The following is a 14958-nucleotide window of genomic DNA, read 5'->3' on the forward strand; positions in this document are numbered from 1 at the left end:
GAGCGGCGTGAGTAGTTCTAACGGTATTTTTCGTATTATTTTCTTGTGCTTCAATTTGTATTATTTTTGCTCGATATTATTCGCAGGTTTATTTTATTATGCTGATTGTCTATTTTTATTATTTTTATTGTCTCTGCTGTGCGGCAGTGTCATCAACTATTGTGCTAAACTTCGTATTTTATTGTATCTCGATGACAATGTCCACAGCAAAGGTTATAAAAGGCTGGACCACAGAGTAAGAATATATAGAGAGGCCGTATCATATATTATACTGTACCCATAGATAATATATAATGGATAGAACATCCCTATACCACAGAATAGATGAATACTATACTAAATACCCATGGGGCAGCGGTCCCGAAGTTTCGGTAAGTGCCCCATCTATACCATTGTTACCAGTAGTAACCAACAGGTAACCATTTTGACTTATCACTATCTACTAATAATTGTTATCAAAATATGTTGAACATTAAATTTGTCGTTTACTATTTATCTTTTACTATTATATTACTACTAACTACTCGGCTTTCGCTGCAATTCGCAAAAATGTACAATTACATTATACTACACAAGAGAATCACTTTGTTATTTCATAGTTATTAACTATTACATTGCTTAACTTTTTTATACAAATACAATAATTTAAAAAAGTAGTGTTACAAACCATCCCCGATAGGTAAAAGAAACTCACGTTCATATACTAAATCAATTAATTCTAAAACCATGTAAACAAGGAAAAATGTAAAAAAAAATTTCTTTTACCAAAATATTTACCACATTATTTTACCAAATTTAGAAATTTCAGGTACTATATATTGAAACATGAAGTTCAATATAAATTATTAATTAATATTAAAGTACATTACTATTATAATATTTTAAAAAATTTAACTATAAAATGTATTATCATAAATATTGATAATACACTGTCTTGTATATGAATTTAAATTATGATATCCATGACGTATTATCGTATATATAGGTACCTTAGTAGATAATATAATTATACAACAATACTAGGTATATGTATATAAATACATATATAATAGGTACAATTTAGAGTAAAAGTCAGCGAGACAAATAATATATGACAAACACAATTAGTATATTAGGTAATTTAGGTAATTTAGTATAAGGGTATAAATTATAATAATACTATGAAAGTATGAAATAATTAAAGATTAAAAAAAATGTGTATTTTCCTGTTGCAATTAAAATATAAGAATACAGTCTGAATAATCTTCAATTTTTAGGTAAAATTATTCTAAATTTTATATTTTATAATTACCTAATCACCGCAGTTATTATGTATATCACTTTTTTTATTCTGTAAATTTTGCAATCGATGTTTTTTTATTTTAGGTGCATTTAACTTACGTCTAGCTTTTCTCCCATAACGTCAATCTTTACCCATTTTGTAAAAAAAAAATTTAAAAGAACACAAAACTTACAGACAACCTTACTGATCGCCGTGCTGTGTTGAAATCAAATGATTCTTAAATCATAGGTAGTATTATTATACTTTGTATTTCCTTGAAATTTAAATATATGTGGGTTGTATTAAATTTGGAAAAATATATGTTCGAGCGCGGAACGGTGTCGCCATGGCACTGATACACATATATACTCGCTTCGGACTCCTCGATAAAAGTGCCCAACAAGTTCCCCCCTCCAGTGTCCGGTGACAGTTCGTCTGGCGACACCTATGCCGCTAGCCAGACCGTTGACCGACAAGTGACACCGTTTTGTCTTTTCCCAACGGTTGGGGCCGACCAGGCTGTGGTAACTTGATAGCGCAATTTTAGGTATTCTAGTTTATTACATCAAACTCGGGGAGCGCTACGGTCGCGGTTGTCTCAGTCACGTCCGCCGTGCATTCTTTTTCGCTCCTTTTTTCTTAACGCTGTTCATGACAATATTTAAACGCCGAATAATTTTTGTATTTTCATTTTTCTTACAATGTAGATAATCTTGTGAACTTAGTACAGTGTTTAATTTATTTTTTTAATTTACCTATGTAGATACGTCATACGTAATATTGTAAATTTGTTAAAATGTCTAAGCATGCCTACAAATGCGTAATAGGCTGCGGTGTTAAAAGTAAGTCGTATTTTAGTTATATTATGCTTTATAAAGAACATTCATTATTGTTTATTCATTTTTATGCGTTTTAAAAATGTACCTATTGTCACTGTATACTACAATTTATATTACCTAGTAAGTATCATGAATTCATAATGTTCATGTTCATTGTCAAGTACAAATTATTATTAATATATTTAGTATTCTTTTCTATGGGGCCGACACACGTCTCTGTCCGCCCACCGTTATTGCGTGCTATTTCTGTGATGCCATTCCAAATTTGGTGGTCAATTTTATAGTCAAAGATTCTGTCGGCACAAGTGTGCGTTACCACAGTTGTTCCATTTGTTTGCAAGTCGAAAATTTATTATTTCGTGCTATGCCGCCGCGTGTTCATTCAATCACAATTGCCGTCTTTGGCTGGAACATAGTGTTACCGGTCAACTATGAAGATAGAAGGACCACGTGCATCATCCGACAACGTATTTCAAACCAGGTCGTCTTTGTATTATTATTATTCATTTGTATATACCATTTTTCTTGTATTTTTTTATACTATAGGTAAATTACATTACGTATTAATGTATTATTATTACTATATTTATTTATTGTTAAGTATTCCCGGGGCGCCCTATACTAGGTCCATTATAATTTATTATTATTATTTAATTTAGTTGGGCTGATTGTTTAATATATATTTTGTATCGGTGTCAGCTATACCTATGATTTATTTAATTTCGTTAATTATTTAATTGTGGTATATTTTGGGTAACCCATTCCGCTTTCTGGTTGCAACATATTACGCGAGTCGTTGCCGACAACCGCCGATCGTTGTAGGATCGGTAACGGCGCAACAATATAATTATTATTACTGACTATTATTATTGTCGCCCATTAGTAATATTCTATACCTATCCAATAATCTTTATCGGCTAATTGTTTCCGACTTTCCGAGAATCTATGACGGCCCGTCGGCAGACGCGAGCCGCCGCCGAAATAAACTCTCGCATGCGCAGGCACATGTCAATACTTTACGAAAAATGAAATATATTCATGTTTGCAATGCTATAAAAACTACTAAAAGCGGTAGTAAATTAAACATACTTCCTGAAAGCCGATTGTAATTTTGAAAAAAATGGTTGAATTTATAAACGTCAAGAATATGCTCTTTAGAGTTTAGGATACACTTTTACGATTTAAAATTAGATGTGCCCAAAATAAATACAAATGTAATGTAATTATTTCATGGAATTTTTGAAAAAAAAATCGTTATTTTAAGGTCTTTTAAAATTGAAAATCTACTTCCTAAATAACCTAGATATTTTGTCAAACAGTTCATACATGTATAAAAAATTAAAATAGGAAATTCCAAAGTATATGTAGTTTATTACCGCTTATTGGTCTAAAAAACTTGAAAAATTCGTCTGCTGCGATCCCCTTAAAACACAATTTTGAATAATCTAAAATTCAACAGAATTCAGAATTACAGTTTAAAGCAATCTTCATTAGCGGGTATTAATTTATTTTATATATTTTATTGACTGTTGTTACCACGGTAGATTACAACCAAATCACTTATTACCTAAATACAAATATAATGAATTATTATATATAAGTAATTTTGTCTTTATTTATATTTTATATTTATATTTTATCATATTATACCGTGTTATGGAGTATGGGCTTATCGTTATTAATTTCCATTTACCAATTATAAAAGCACTTACTGGCTAAAATAATTTAGTTTGTTTTAAATTTAAATAAAAAAGAAAAAAAGATTTGTTCATGGGATAAAAAATGTATTACCCCGTAGCTTATCATTCGGGAACGCACGAAGAAGCCGGCTGATGACGATTGGATCTGCGCCGGGACAAATCCCAACGTTCCAAGTGATTACCGCGCATGCGTCAGGACTTGGCATTTTGACAACATAATTTCTTATCAACGATTTCTATTCTTATCAGAGTTTAAAATTTAATTAATAATAATTATTAATTATTATTAATTATTAATTACACAACAATAATTGAACAATACAACATTACACAATAATCAATATTCGACATTCGTTTCGTATTTCGTTAATAAATAATAATAAAAATCAATGTAGTCATTGTACAATAACCATAGACATATTCTATGACAATAACACACAAAAATACAAAAAAAAAAATTATATAAAATATAATATAAATAATCTTATAAATAACCTTATAATAATAATTAATAAACAATTGTCATTGGTCAATATTTTAATTTGTTAAAACTATAAGTAAGTATGATTAAATTTATCTTCACTTACAATTAATACATCATTATTTTTACCTAGTAAAGATGTTCTGATAATATTTTCTTCTGCTGAACTCATATTTATATATTCGGAAGTTTTTAATTTTTTACTGTTCTTAAAACGTACTTGGGATTCAATTTTTCTTTTATTATTAATATCAGTTTTTTTTAAATTTGTGTCTTCATTTTTGGAAAGTAAAGTTAATATTTTATTACTATATTTCATAACGCTATTTTCATCATCTTCCGGTAAGTTAGATCTATTATACATACCAATCATCATTTCCATTTTGCTTCTTATTTGGAGACTTTTTTCTGATTCTTTCTTTGGTTCAAAAGGTTTTAATTGATTATCTATAACTAAATTATTTTCAAACACTATTCGAGAAGTTATTGATGTATCATTTGATATTGATTTATTTTCCCTAGCGCATGCATGAATGTGTTTACAAATATTTAAATATATAACATTGTCCTTACAAGTACATTTATATGTATGAATACAAATTTTGCATACATTACAGCATAGTACACAATTATGACAAGTTGCAACTGTTTTCTCTACTTTGTACGTAATAGTTGTACATTTTACAGATGTAACTATCCAGAAGTCTTCAACATTTTTAATCATACTTGATAATATATTAGTACTTTTATTGTGACTTGCAATAATTTGTATTAACTTTGAAGATCTTTTTTGTTGTTTGGACATTTTGATCATTCTTTCAAAACTCTTGTCACGTACTAATGACATTAAAGCATCAATAGCCAAGTCCAGTCGCTTACATTGTTTTCCGTCAAGGTAAGAATGTTTAATAATTTTGTGTAATGCTTCTAAATACATATTAGTGTTTATTCCACAATGTTTTCTGTTGAAATAAGCCCATTTTTCAACTCTTGTTGAATAATTGTTCACAAAATATTTACCAAATTCAACTGTATCTGGATCATTTAAGAGTTGTGATGTTACTTGAGATAATTCAACATAAAATGCTCCTTCATCAGTCTCATGCAATAATGTTTTTATGGTTTTATAAACAAGATTTTTTTTTTCATTGTTACGTATTTTACATAAATTTTTAAACCAATTTCTTAAGACATGCCATGTGCATAATAACTGCTTTTGAACTGGCCCCATCACGCCACTCCAAGCATTATAAAATGCTTGTTCGTCATCAGACATAAAAATATATGCATTTATTTTACCAACAACATTTTTAATATGTTGAAAGAAATGTTTATATGTTGTAGTATCTGATTTATTGGAAAAGCAGAAAGCAACTGGATATCCATTTCCATATTCATCAATGACAACAATTGTGTATAGTTGAAAATTATAGGTGTTTAAGCCATGGGTACCATCAATACATATTTTATCATGGCCAAATTGAACAAGCATTTCTGATTGATATTGTGTCATTATAATCAAACAAAAATCATTTTCTGTAAAATGTTAACATTGAGATCTATTTCTCCTTGTGGTTTAAAGTATAAAATTGGACTATGATGATCATCTTTACTTTTCATTCGGTCTACCCATAATTTAACACTTACAGCATCATTTTCATGATGTTTTGTAGAATAAGTTATGTTGAAGTCTCTTCTGATATTATGTAAATCTTTTTTCTCTAATAGATGTATGCGTTGTATTTCTTTTCCAGTTGCAGAATCACGGACATCATTTAATATCCTCTGTACTGGTATACCCATGGATAATTTACCTAAAAGTAGTGTTACAATGTAAAACGTAAGTATGCTATGATAATGTAAATTTATATTTATGTCTTGAAAGACGTGGATTATACGATCTATGACAATCAAAATATATATATTCTACACTACCGCGCTGTTTTTTTGATGTAATAACATATTGACTACTATTTTTGTCTTCTATTTGTTTTTTCCATTCATATAACTCTTAACATAATATAATATTATAAATTTATAAATAATTATTTAAAAAATTAATAAGTGTGAGTGAGTATGAAGTATCTTAAATTAAAACATATTATATCTATTTTTTCGTTAAAATTTTTAATATTTACCTTCCATTGTATTAAAGTTGATTAATTCTACTTTCATTGTCTGGTTATGGTCAGTTTGTAAGTGACTTATGAGTAATTTAAAAGTTTTTAGTTTTGTACTACAATTATCATGTTGGCATATAATATTTGTATGCAGATTAGTGCGATTCATGTGAAGACCAATGTGTTTAGCTAGTTTTTTTTTTAAATTAAACGTTTCATTGCAGTAATTACATTTGTAACATACTTTGTCTATAACCTGTGGTGAAAAAGTAGTAATCAATTTTAAGGCATTTCCAATACCAAAATTTATGTATAAATAACTACAGATATCAGATACTGTAGGGCCACGCATAGACGGCCGTTACTACAAACTTGACACGATTAAATATATATATATATATATATATATTTTATATTTTAATAATATTAACATTTACATAACAATGAATAAGTAAACAGTAGTAATAAACAACGTAATAATATATTATAAGACAAAAACTAATGAGTGCCCGTGAGCGTGTGCAGTCCGGACACTCCGCTGACACACGCACACAACACAAGACGGCACAAGACTGACTAATCAGTCTATAGTGACTAATCACTAATAACTAATCGTCGCCTCGGCGGCACGAGCAGGCAGGGCTATCACTTATCACACTACAGCTCGGCCATCCTGACGTTCGGATCGTCCTCGATCCGTATAACACAACATAATAATTAAAAAAAAATAACAGATCAAGTATAATATCATGTATACAATGAAAATAAAATAAGAACAATAAAAATTAAATAATAATAATAATAAGCGAACACTCACTGATAGTACCTAGTAGGTAATACTTAAAAAAAAAATACATTTTTTTTTTTTAACATACAAAATCAAAAAAAAAAAAAAAAAAATTAATACTGTTTAACCCAATGTTTTATGTCTCTCGCGGCCACGACTGTATTCAAAGGTATTTGGGTCACCTGGTGCCCTTCAATATCAGAAACAATATATCGGTCATTGGGAAGGACCTTATCTATCTTATATGGACCTTTGAATTTAGGCAATAATTTTTTACAAATATTTGGGGTAGTGTCAACATTTTTAATCATGACATACTCGCCGACAGAGTACTGCATGGCCGGTCGTTTAGTCGAATCATAGTAAGCCTTATTATTTAGTTGTCCTATGCGTATGTTTTCCTGAGCATTTTGCCTAATTTTATCAAAATTACGTTGATCATTTTCAGTTTCATTAAGCGCTTGTAAGTATAATCTAACATAATCTGTTGGCTCTCCTATTTGATCAATACCAAATAATAATTTACTAGGTGTATTTTGTATCGATCTATTAAAAGTATTATTTACAGCAAACTGTATTTGATACAAATATTCATTCCAATTTTGACTATGCTCGTGCATAAGTTTTGATAACATAACCGTTAACCCTCTGTTGTATCGTTCTACCTGTCCGTTTGCCGACGGCGTACCTACTGCTGTTTTTATATGTTTAATATCATATCGCTCGCAAAACTCTTTAAACACGTCAGAACGAAAACATGACCCACGGTCCGATATTATTTTGATCGGTTTACTATAGTGTAAAAAGTATTGTGTTAATCGTAAACATGATTCTTTAGCGGCAACTGTGCGGACTGGATACAAATTTAAAAACTTACTAAATGCGTCCACCACAACCAAAATGTGTCTGAAACGACCAAAAGTTTGGTTTAACGGACCATAATGGTCAATATGAATTGTCTGAAATGGTTTGTCTCCCTTGTCGATTAAATTTAATAACCCTTCGTCCTTACCGTTTTTAGGCGAAAATATAATACATTTGAGACAGTTGCTAATATATGTCTTAACGTGATCACTTAATTTCGGAAACCAGTAAATTTGTTTAATTAACTCAATAGTTTTATTTGTTCCTACGTGACACATGTCGTCATGACAGGAACGGATTACTTGGTCACGCATGCTAGTCGGTACGTAAAATAGTAATCTATCATTATTTTTTCGATATATTAACCCGTTACGTAATTCAAACTGTGGGTGTTCTGAGCGTTCTAGTTCTCTGGAAATAGAACTAATTTCGGGGTCAGTTTGTTGTTTAATAGCAAGGGCCTGATTAAATGTACAACCTTCTATTACTAAAATATGCTTACAACGACTTAACGCGTCAACGTGCTGCATTTGCGACCCGGACCTATGCTCTATCTCATACAAAAAATTTTGCAAAAACATGGCCCACCTAGCGATTCGAGGGTTTATATCTTTTTTTTTTAGCGTCAGTGCAACACTATTACAATCGGTTACTATCTTAAATTTTATACCTTGTAAATATACGCGGAAACGCTTAATAGAATTTATAATAGCTAACATTTCTAGCTCATAACTATGGTAACGCGATTCGGACTCAGTAGTCCTATGACTATAATAAAAAATCGGATGGAAATGATTATCGGGTTGCTTCTGAAACAAAATTGAACCATATCCATGGCTACTAGCATCACAGTGAAGCTCTGTTATTGCATTGGGATTATAAATGGCTAATAACGGTTGTTCCCCGAGTTTTGATTTAATAGAATCGAACGACCTCATTTGCTCCTCTCCAAACTCGTATGGAATATCTTTTTTGAGCAAGCTATAAAGTGGTTTAGCAATAATTGCAAAATTCGGAATGAATCGTCGAAAATAAGACGATAAACCAATGAAACTTTGGAGTTCTTTATTATTTTGTGGTACAGGGTAGTTTTCAATTATTGAGACGTTTTTAGGATTCGGTTGAATACCGTACTGATTTACACAATAACCTAAGTAAATTACCTCACATTTCAAAAATTGACTTTTGTCTAGACGGATCTCTAACTGTTTATTTTTCATTACTTTTAATACTCTAGACAGGAGCTCTAAATGCCCTTCAATAGTTTCTGTGGCTAGCATAATATCGTCAAAATATACGATCACCTCATTTTTACGAATAAATTCGTCGAAAACATTTTGAATAAACCGGCTAAAACACGAAGGCCCATTAGCTAACCCAAACGGCATTTTTAAAAACTCGAACTGCCCTAATGGTGTCGTAAAAGATGTAAACTTAATCGAATCGTCTGCAACATATATATGATGAAACCCATCCTTTAGGTCCAAGCATGTAAAATATTTTTTCCCGCGTAATAAATCTAAATTATCGTCTATTAACGGCAGCGGGTATCGGTCTTTCACAACATATTTATTTAACTCGCGGTAATCAACACACATCCTAAAATCTCCATTCTTTTTCTTAACCAGTACTATGGGGCTACTGTATTCGGAACTACTACGTTGAATAATCCCTTTGGTCAACATGTTATCTAACATTTTTTGTAGGCAGTCTTTTTCGAAAAAAGACAAACGCCGGGGGCGAAAATAAAACTGTTTATCATTTTTTAATATGATGCGTATCTCAGGACGATAGTCATCAGCTGTACTAATGACACTTTCATGGTTAACATAGGACTCTACATATATTTTTTTAACTTTTTGTTTAATATCATCCGGCAGAGTATCCTCAACATTCAAATTAATATCAGCATCATCTCTTTTATAATCAGTGTAATTAACAGATAAAATTTCGGCAAACGATATATTATTATCAACTTTTTTAAAGCTTACTTCAAAATGACCATCTGGCACGTTTAAATTTACTCTAGGGTGAGATAAAAAATTACTACCCAATAGGCAATCATTTCTCATGGCATTGCCGGGCACCACGTGAAAACATAAATTAATCGGGGCATCAAGTTCACTATGAAAAATATTCGCATCAAACTGGTCTACTATATTTAGTTTAGAACCATTAATACCTACTAAATCCGATTTTGGAGGCACGACCCCAGACACGTATGGGACAACAGTCGATTTAATTAGACTAACAGGACTACCCGTATCTACTAATGCTTGTACATCGATAGACTCACTATTGGGAAACTTAATGCTAACATTTAACATATATGGGGGTACAATATGTGTGGGGGACCGTTCCAAAACAGAGACATGCTCACCACCGTTGTTGTCTTGACGCTCACCTTGGCGACCTGGACAGTTCCGCGCCGAATGACCCGTTGAATGACAGCTATGACAGGTTCTCGTTGGACACGAAGACGCCAGATGCCCGATCTTTCCACAGCTATAGCACGTGACACTCGACGTATCCCTTGACGGCTTCATTCTTGTATCAATAGTGGATCGTTGTACCGTATTCCGATCTCTATCGCGGTTGTCAGAACTGGCTTTTCGATTGCCGGTATAACTTTGAGTTGTTTTAGCAGGCTCGGTCGATCGGATTCGATTGATCCTGGCATTTTTCAGATTATTGTAAGAATTAATATCAGCTAATAATTCGTCTTCACTTAAATGTGTGCGCGCTATCAAATAGTTACATAAATCGTGAGAATAAACACCTTCAACTATCTGTTGTTTAGTTTCGTTAAACGGTAACGAGATTTCACGGCAGAGGCGTGCTTTGTGGTGAAAATACTCTATGACGCACTCGCCCTTGGTTTGAACGCGGTTCGACAGAATTCTTACGCGATCAACTGTGCACAACTCGTTTCCCACAAATGTATTATTAAACTGGTCAACAAAACTACCCCAACTTGAAAATGTACGACCAACGTACCAATTTTTTGACGGACCATCCAATTTTGTACGCACTATTTCTAGTTTGAAACTGTCTGGCCAATTATGCAATTTTGCCACACCTTCAACGGATTTCAACCATGCTCTCGCATCCGTATTAGATTCACGTCCAGAAAAAGTACTAATCGAATTATTAAAGTCTGGCATGACGTAGTAACCGTTATTAGAAGTTGACGGCGAACGTGTTGACTGCGCACGTATGTTATCATTGTTATTGTCTTCATTACGCAATATCCGTGATAACAACAATCGGTTCTGCTCGACTATTAGCGCTGTCAATGCATCTCGCATTCCACTATCACTGGTAGTGGTTACACTCCCGGACGACTGGTTAGTATTTGGTGGTAACATGTTTGTTATTGACTGCGAACAAAGCTGCTCCGTAGACACTTGGGGCTGCAATGGTGGCTGCACTGTAGCCTGCTGCGACCCGCTTCGTAAACGGCTAGACGACCAAACCTCGTGGTTTTCGGCGTCCTTCTGACCCGTTTGACCGTCATCCATTTTGAATCAATAGAAGTTAGGCAAAACAAAATATGCGACACAAACCGAACGACTCGACGACTAATTTCGCGATAATGACAATACACAATTACTTTGAGGGCGTTAGGTTAGGTTAATCCCACTTCTGAACTGTAGGGCCACGCATAGACGGCCGTTACTACAAACTTGACACGATTATATATATATATATATATATATTTTATATTTTAATAATATTAACATTTACATAACAATGAATAAGTAAACAGTAGTAATAAACAACGTAATAATATATTATAAGACAAAAACTAATTAGTGCCCGTGAGCGTGTGCAGTCCGGACACTCCGCTGACACACGCACACAACACAAGACGGCACAAGACTGACTAATCAGTCTATAGTGACTAATCACTAATAACTAATCGTCGCCTCGGCGGCACGAGCAGGCAGGGCTATCACTTATCACACTACAATACTAATAAATTTTATATTTTATTACCTATCTGTTGACATTTTGTAGTATCATATACTTATCTTATTGTATCCTAATGCTTAGTATTAACCTTGTAAAAACATTTAAGAATACATTTAATTTAATTTTTTAAATAGTTTGTGTATTTTAAAGTGCATCATTACCTACGGTTTATACAGTTAACAATAAAGAATTGTAAAATATGTTTGTGTTATTATTTATTAAATCATAATAGTAATCCACAACAAGTTGTATACAATTGTTCAACATGTCCACCATAAGACAATGTACAACTAGGAACAAGTCCAATTAATTGAAATGATATTTGGTAATAAAATTATAAAATATATTATTGTATAAAAATGAAATTTTTATTTTTATTTAGACTATGAAAAAAAGTATGCTATTATTCAAATATTACATTAAAAAAAAAAAGCTACTGACTACATTATTAGTTAACATATATATTATATATACATGACAGAATATTTAATATTTCAAATATTGCGCGGGAAATATAGACCAATAAGAATAGTGACCTTCACGACTATGATAAGCATAAAATTCATTGATAAGAAATTATGTTGTCAAAATCTTAAGTCCTGACGCATGCGCGGTAAGCACTAGGAACGTTGGGATTTGTCCCGGCGCAGATCCAATCGTGGCTGATGGCCTATCCACTATAATATATTATCTATGACCACAGAACAATTTATATGACTGTACACCATTATGAAGTAATCAAAAGGGCGAGCGTCAGTGTGACCATATTCTCAATATAATAATACCTTACAATATAATACTTTTATTTATATAGTGATCTGATAAAATATGAATGGATCATAGCAGGAAAAATGTCTCACTGTCCATGACGTCATTATGCCGCTTATCATTTTACCATTGTTGATAATTATTATTGGAAGTAATGTACTTTAGATAAAACCTAACCAGCATGACATCTGTCCCCCGCGTCTTGTGGGTTTTGCATAATATAGAACAAAAATACAGCATTTAGGTATTATGTAAAACTGTAAACAGTTCAATAATCAATAGTATTTTGTTTGCAATTTGCACTTCGTTGTTGCAGTTTTTTTCTTATGGTTGGTAATAATTATTAATACGTATCGTTGTGAATTTTGTGAATCGACGTATGTGTCAGAATCTGGGTTTTATAAACACAGACGTACTAAACATAGTGAATTAAATTTCTCTACAAAAAGCTTAAAGTGTAACATACTTTTGTGATAGTTGTGATGTTTCATTTAATGTGAAAAAAAATAATTCAGCACGTCAAATGCCGCGTAAAACAAAAATCTCGTGGTTTAAACATAATAATATGTTCATTTGAAAATTGTCATGAAAAAAAAATTGAATCTGATGTGTTAAATTTTCATATTAAGCTACACTGTAACAGTGTACCAAATATAACGACTTAATATAATTTTTTTTTTATATACGGTCACTATGTCGCTCGCCCTTTTCCTTGCATCATACAAATTAAACTACAGCCACCCCCTGAGCTGGACGCACCAGCTCTGAGCCTTCTTCTTTTTTGCATTGTTTTCAAGGTTTCAAACTTTTTTCGGTAAAGTATCGTTGAGATTCAATCTATCTTCATCTATTATATTTTATTTTTCCCTGCAGAGTGGTCAAATATAGTTCGTTTGTGGCGCATTGTCCTGTTACTTACACGTCAGCGGTTACTTTAAAGCAGTCGCACGTGTGCGGTTGTTGTTATTATTATAATATTTGTTTTTGTATTATTATTATATATACGTTCCCGGTACGGTGAGTATTTTGTTTTATATACATATTATACTATATTTTTTGTTCTGGCCGACTAAGGCACATACATGAAATTGTATTATATTCATTTGTATATTTTAGCCGACTGAGGCATATACTTTCATACTTATACCAAAACTATTCATATTGTATTTATTCCTGTGTGCTAATCAAACACATATTCATTTTATATTATATTCAGTGCTAATCAAGCACCCATTCATATATTTATATTATATTAATCAATTTATATTGGTTACATTTATTTTTATCATATTATTAATTTATACTGCATTTATTATATAGTCGAATCACGCACGTACATAGATTAGTAGTTTTTATTCATCATTTCTATTTCATAGTGTGAAAGCGCATTCGGTGTTATTGTTTTCTTATATTTATATTAGCACTGAACGCTAGTAGCGCCACCAATTAGTTTTAAGCAAATGTCACTTCTTATTTTTTGCTGATGATCTAAAAATTTATTCTCGTATTTCTTCAATTTGTGACTGTTTAATTCTTCAAGAGGAATTAAATACCTTGTATAATTGGTGCAAGGTTTGGGGAATGAGCTAAAACATTAATAAATGTTTCTCGATGTGCTTCTATAGGCCTAGGGAATATATTAATTTTACTTATTATATAAACAATATTAAAATTATTTCAATCTCATCTATCAAAGACCTAGGCGTAACCTTAACCCATCATTTAAATTTTCAGGAGCATATAGAATGTATAGTAAAAAATCACTTCGTGTGCTAGGCTTTGTTAAGCGTCATTCATCTGATTTTAAAAATTTGGATTCACTAAAGTTACTTTATTGCGCTTTAGTTAGATCCATCCTAGAGTATGGATCTCCTATTTGGAGCCCCTATACTAATCCAACATCGAGATTATTGAAAAAGTCCAGAAGCAATTTTTAAGATTCGCAGCATATAAACTCAACATAACTATTGAGTGACTAGTTGAGAACGATAGAGCGAAAATAATTATTTTGGAAGTTATACACTTCCGAAGTTTGATATTTTCTAGTTTACACAACCGCATGAATTATTATTATCATAACTAATATAATATATATAATATTATATAACTAGGGCTGGGATTTTGATGCAAAAGCATCTTTTATTCTGGTGTTTTGAAACATTA

At 31.8% G+C, this 14958-nt stretch overlaps 1 protein-coding gene across 1 annotated transcript; it reads right to left on the bottom strand.

The window, feature by feature from the left end:
- Positions 1-3619: 3619 nt before the first annotated feature.
- LOC149059016 (uncharacterized) lies at positions 3620-5832 on the bottom strand. Its single transcript, XM_089218527.1, has 2 exons — positions 4388-5832; positions 3620-3667 (listed from the first exon to the last, which is right to left on the bottom strand). Exons 1-2 carry the CDS (start codon positions 5792-5794, stop codon positions 3620-3622), a joined length of 1455 nt encoding a protein of 484 aa, XP_089074653.1. The 5' UTR covers positions 5795-5832.
- Positions 5833-14958: the final 9126 nt, after the last annotated feature.

This window comes from Diuraphis noxia, unplaced genomic scaffold, assembly GCF_037042655.1.
Source record: "Diuraphis noxia isolate RWA-SAM2 unplaced genomic scaffold, SU_Dnox_SAM2 contig0002, whole genome shotgun sequence".
NCBI classification, from domain to species: Eukaryota; Metazoa; Arthropoda; class Insecta; order Hemiptera; family Aphididae; genus Diuraphis; species Diuraphis noxia.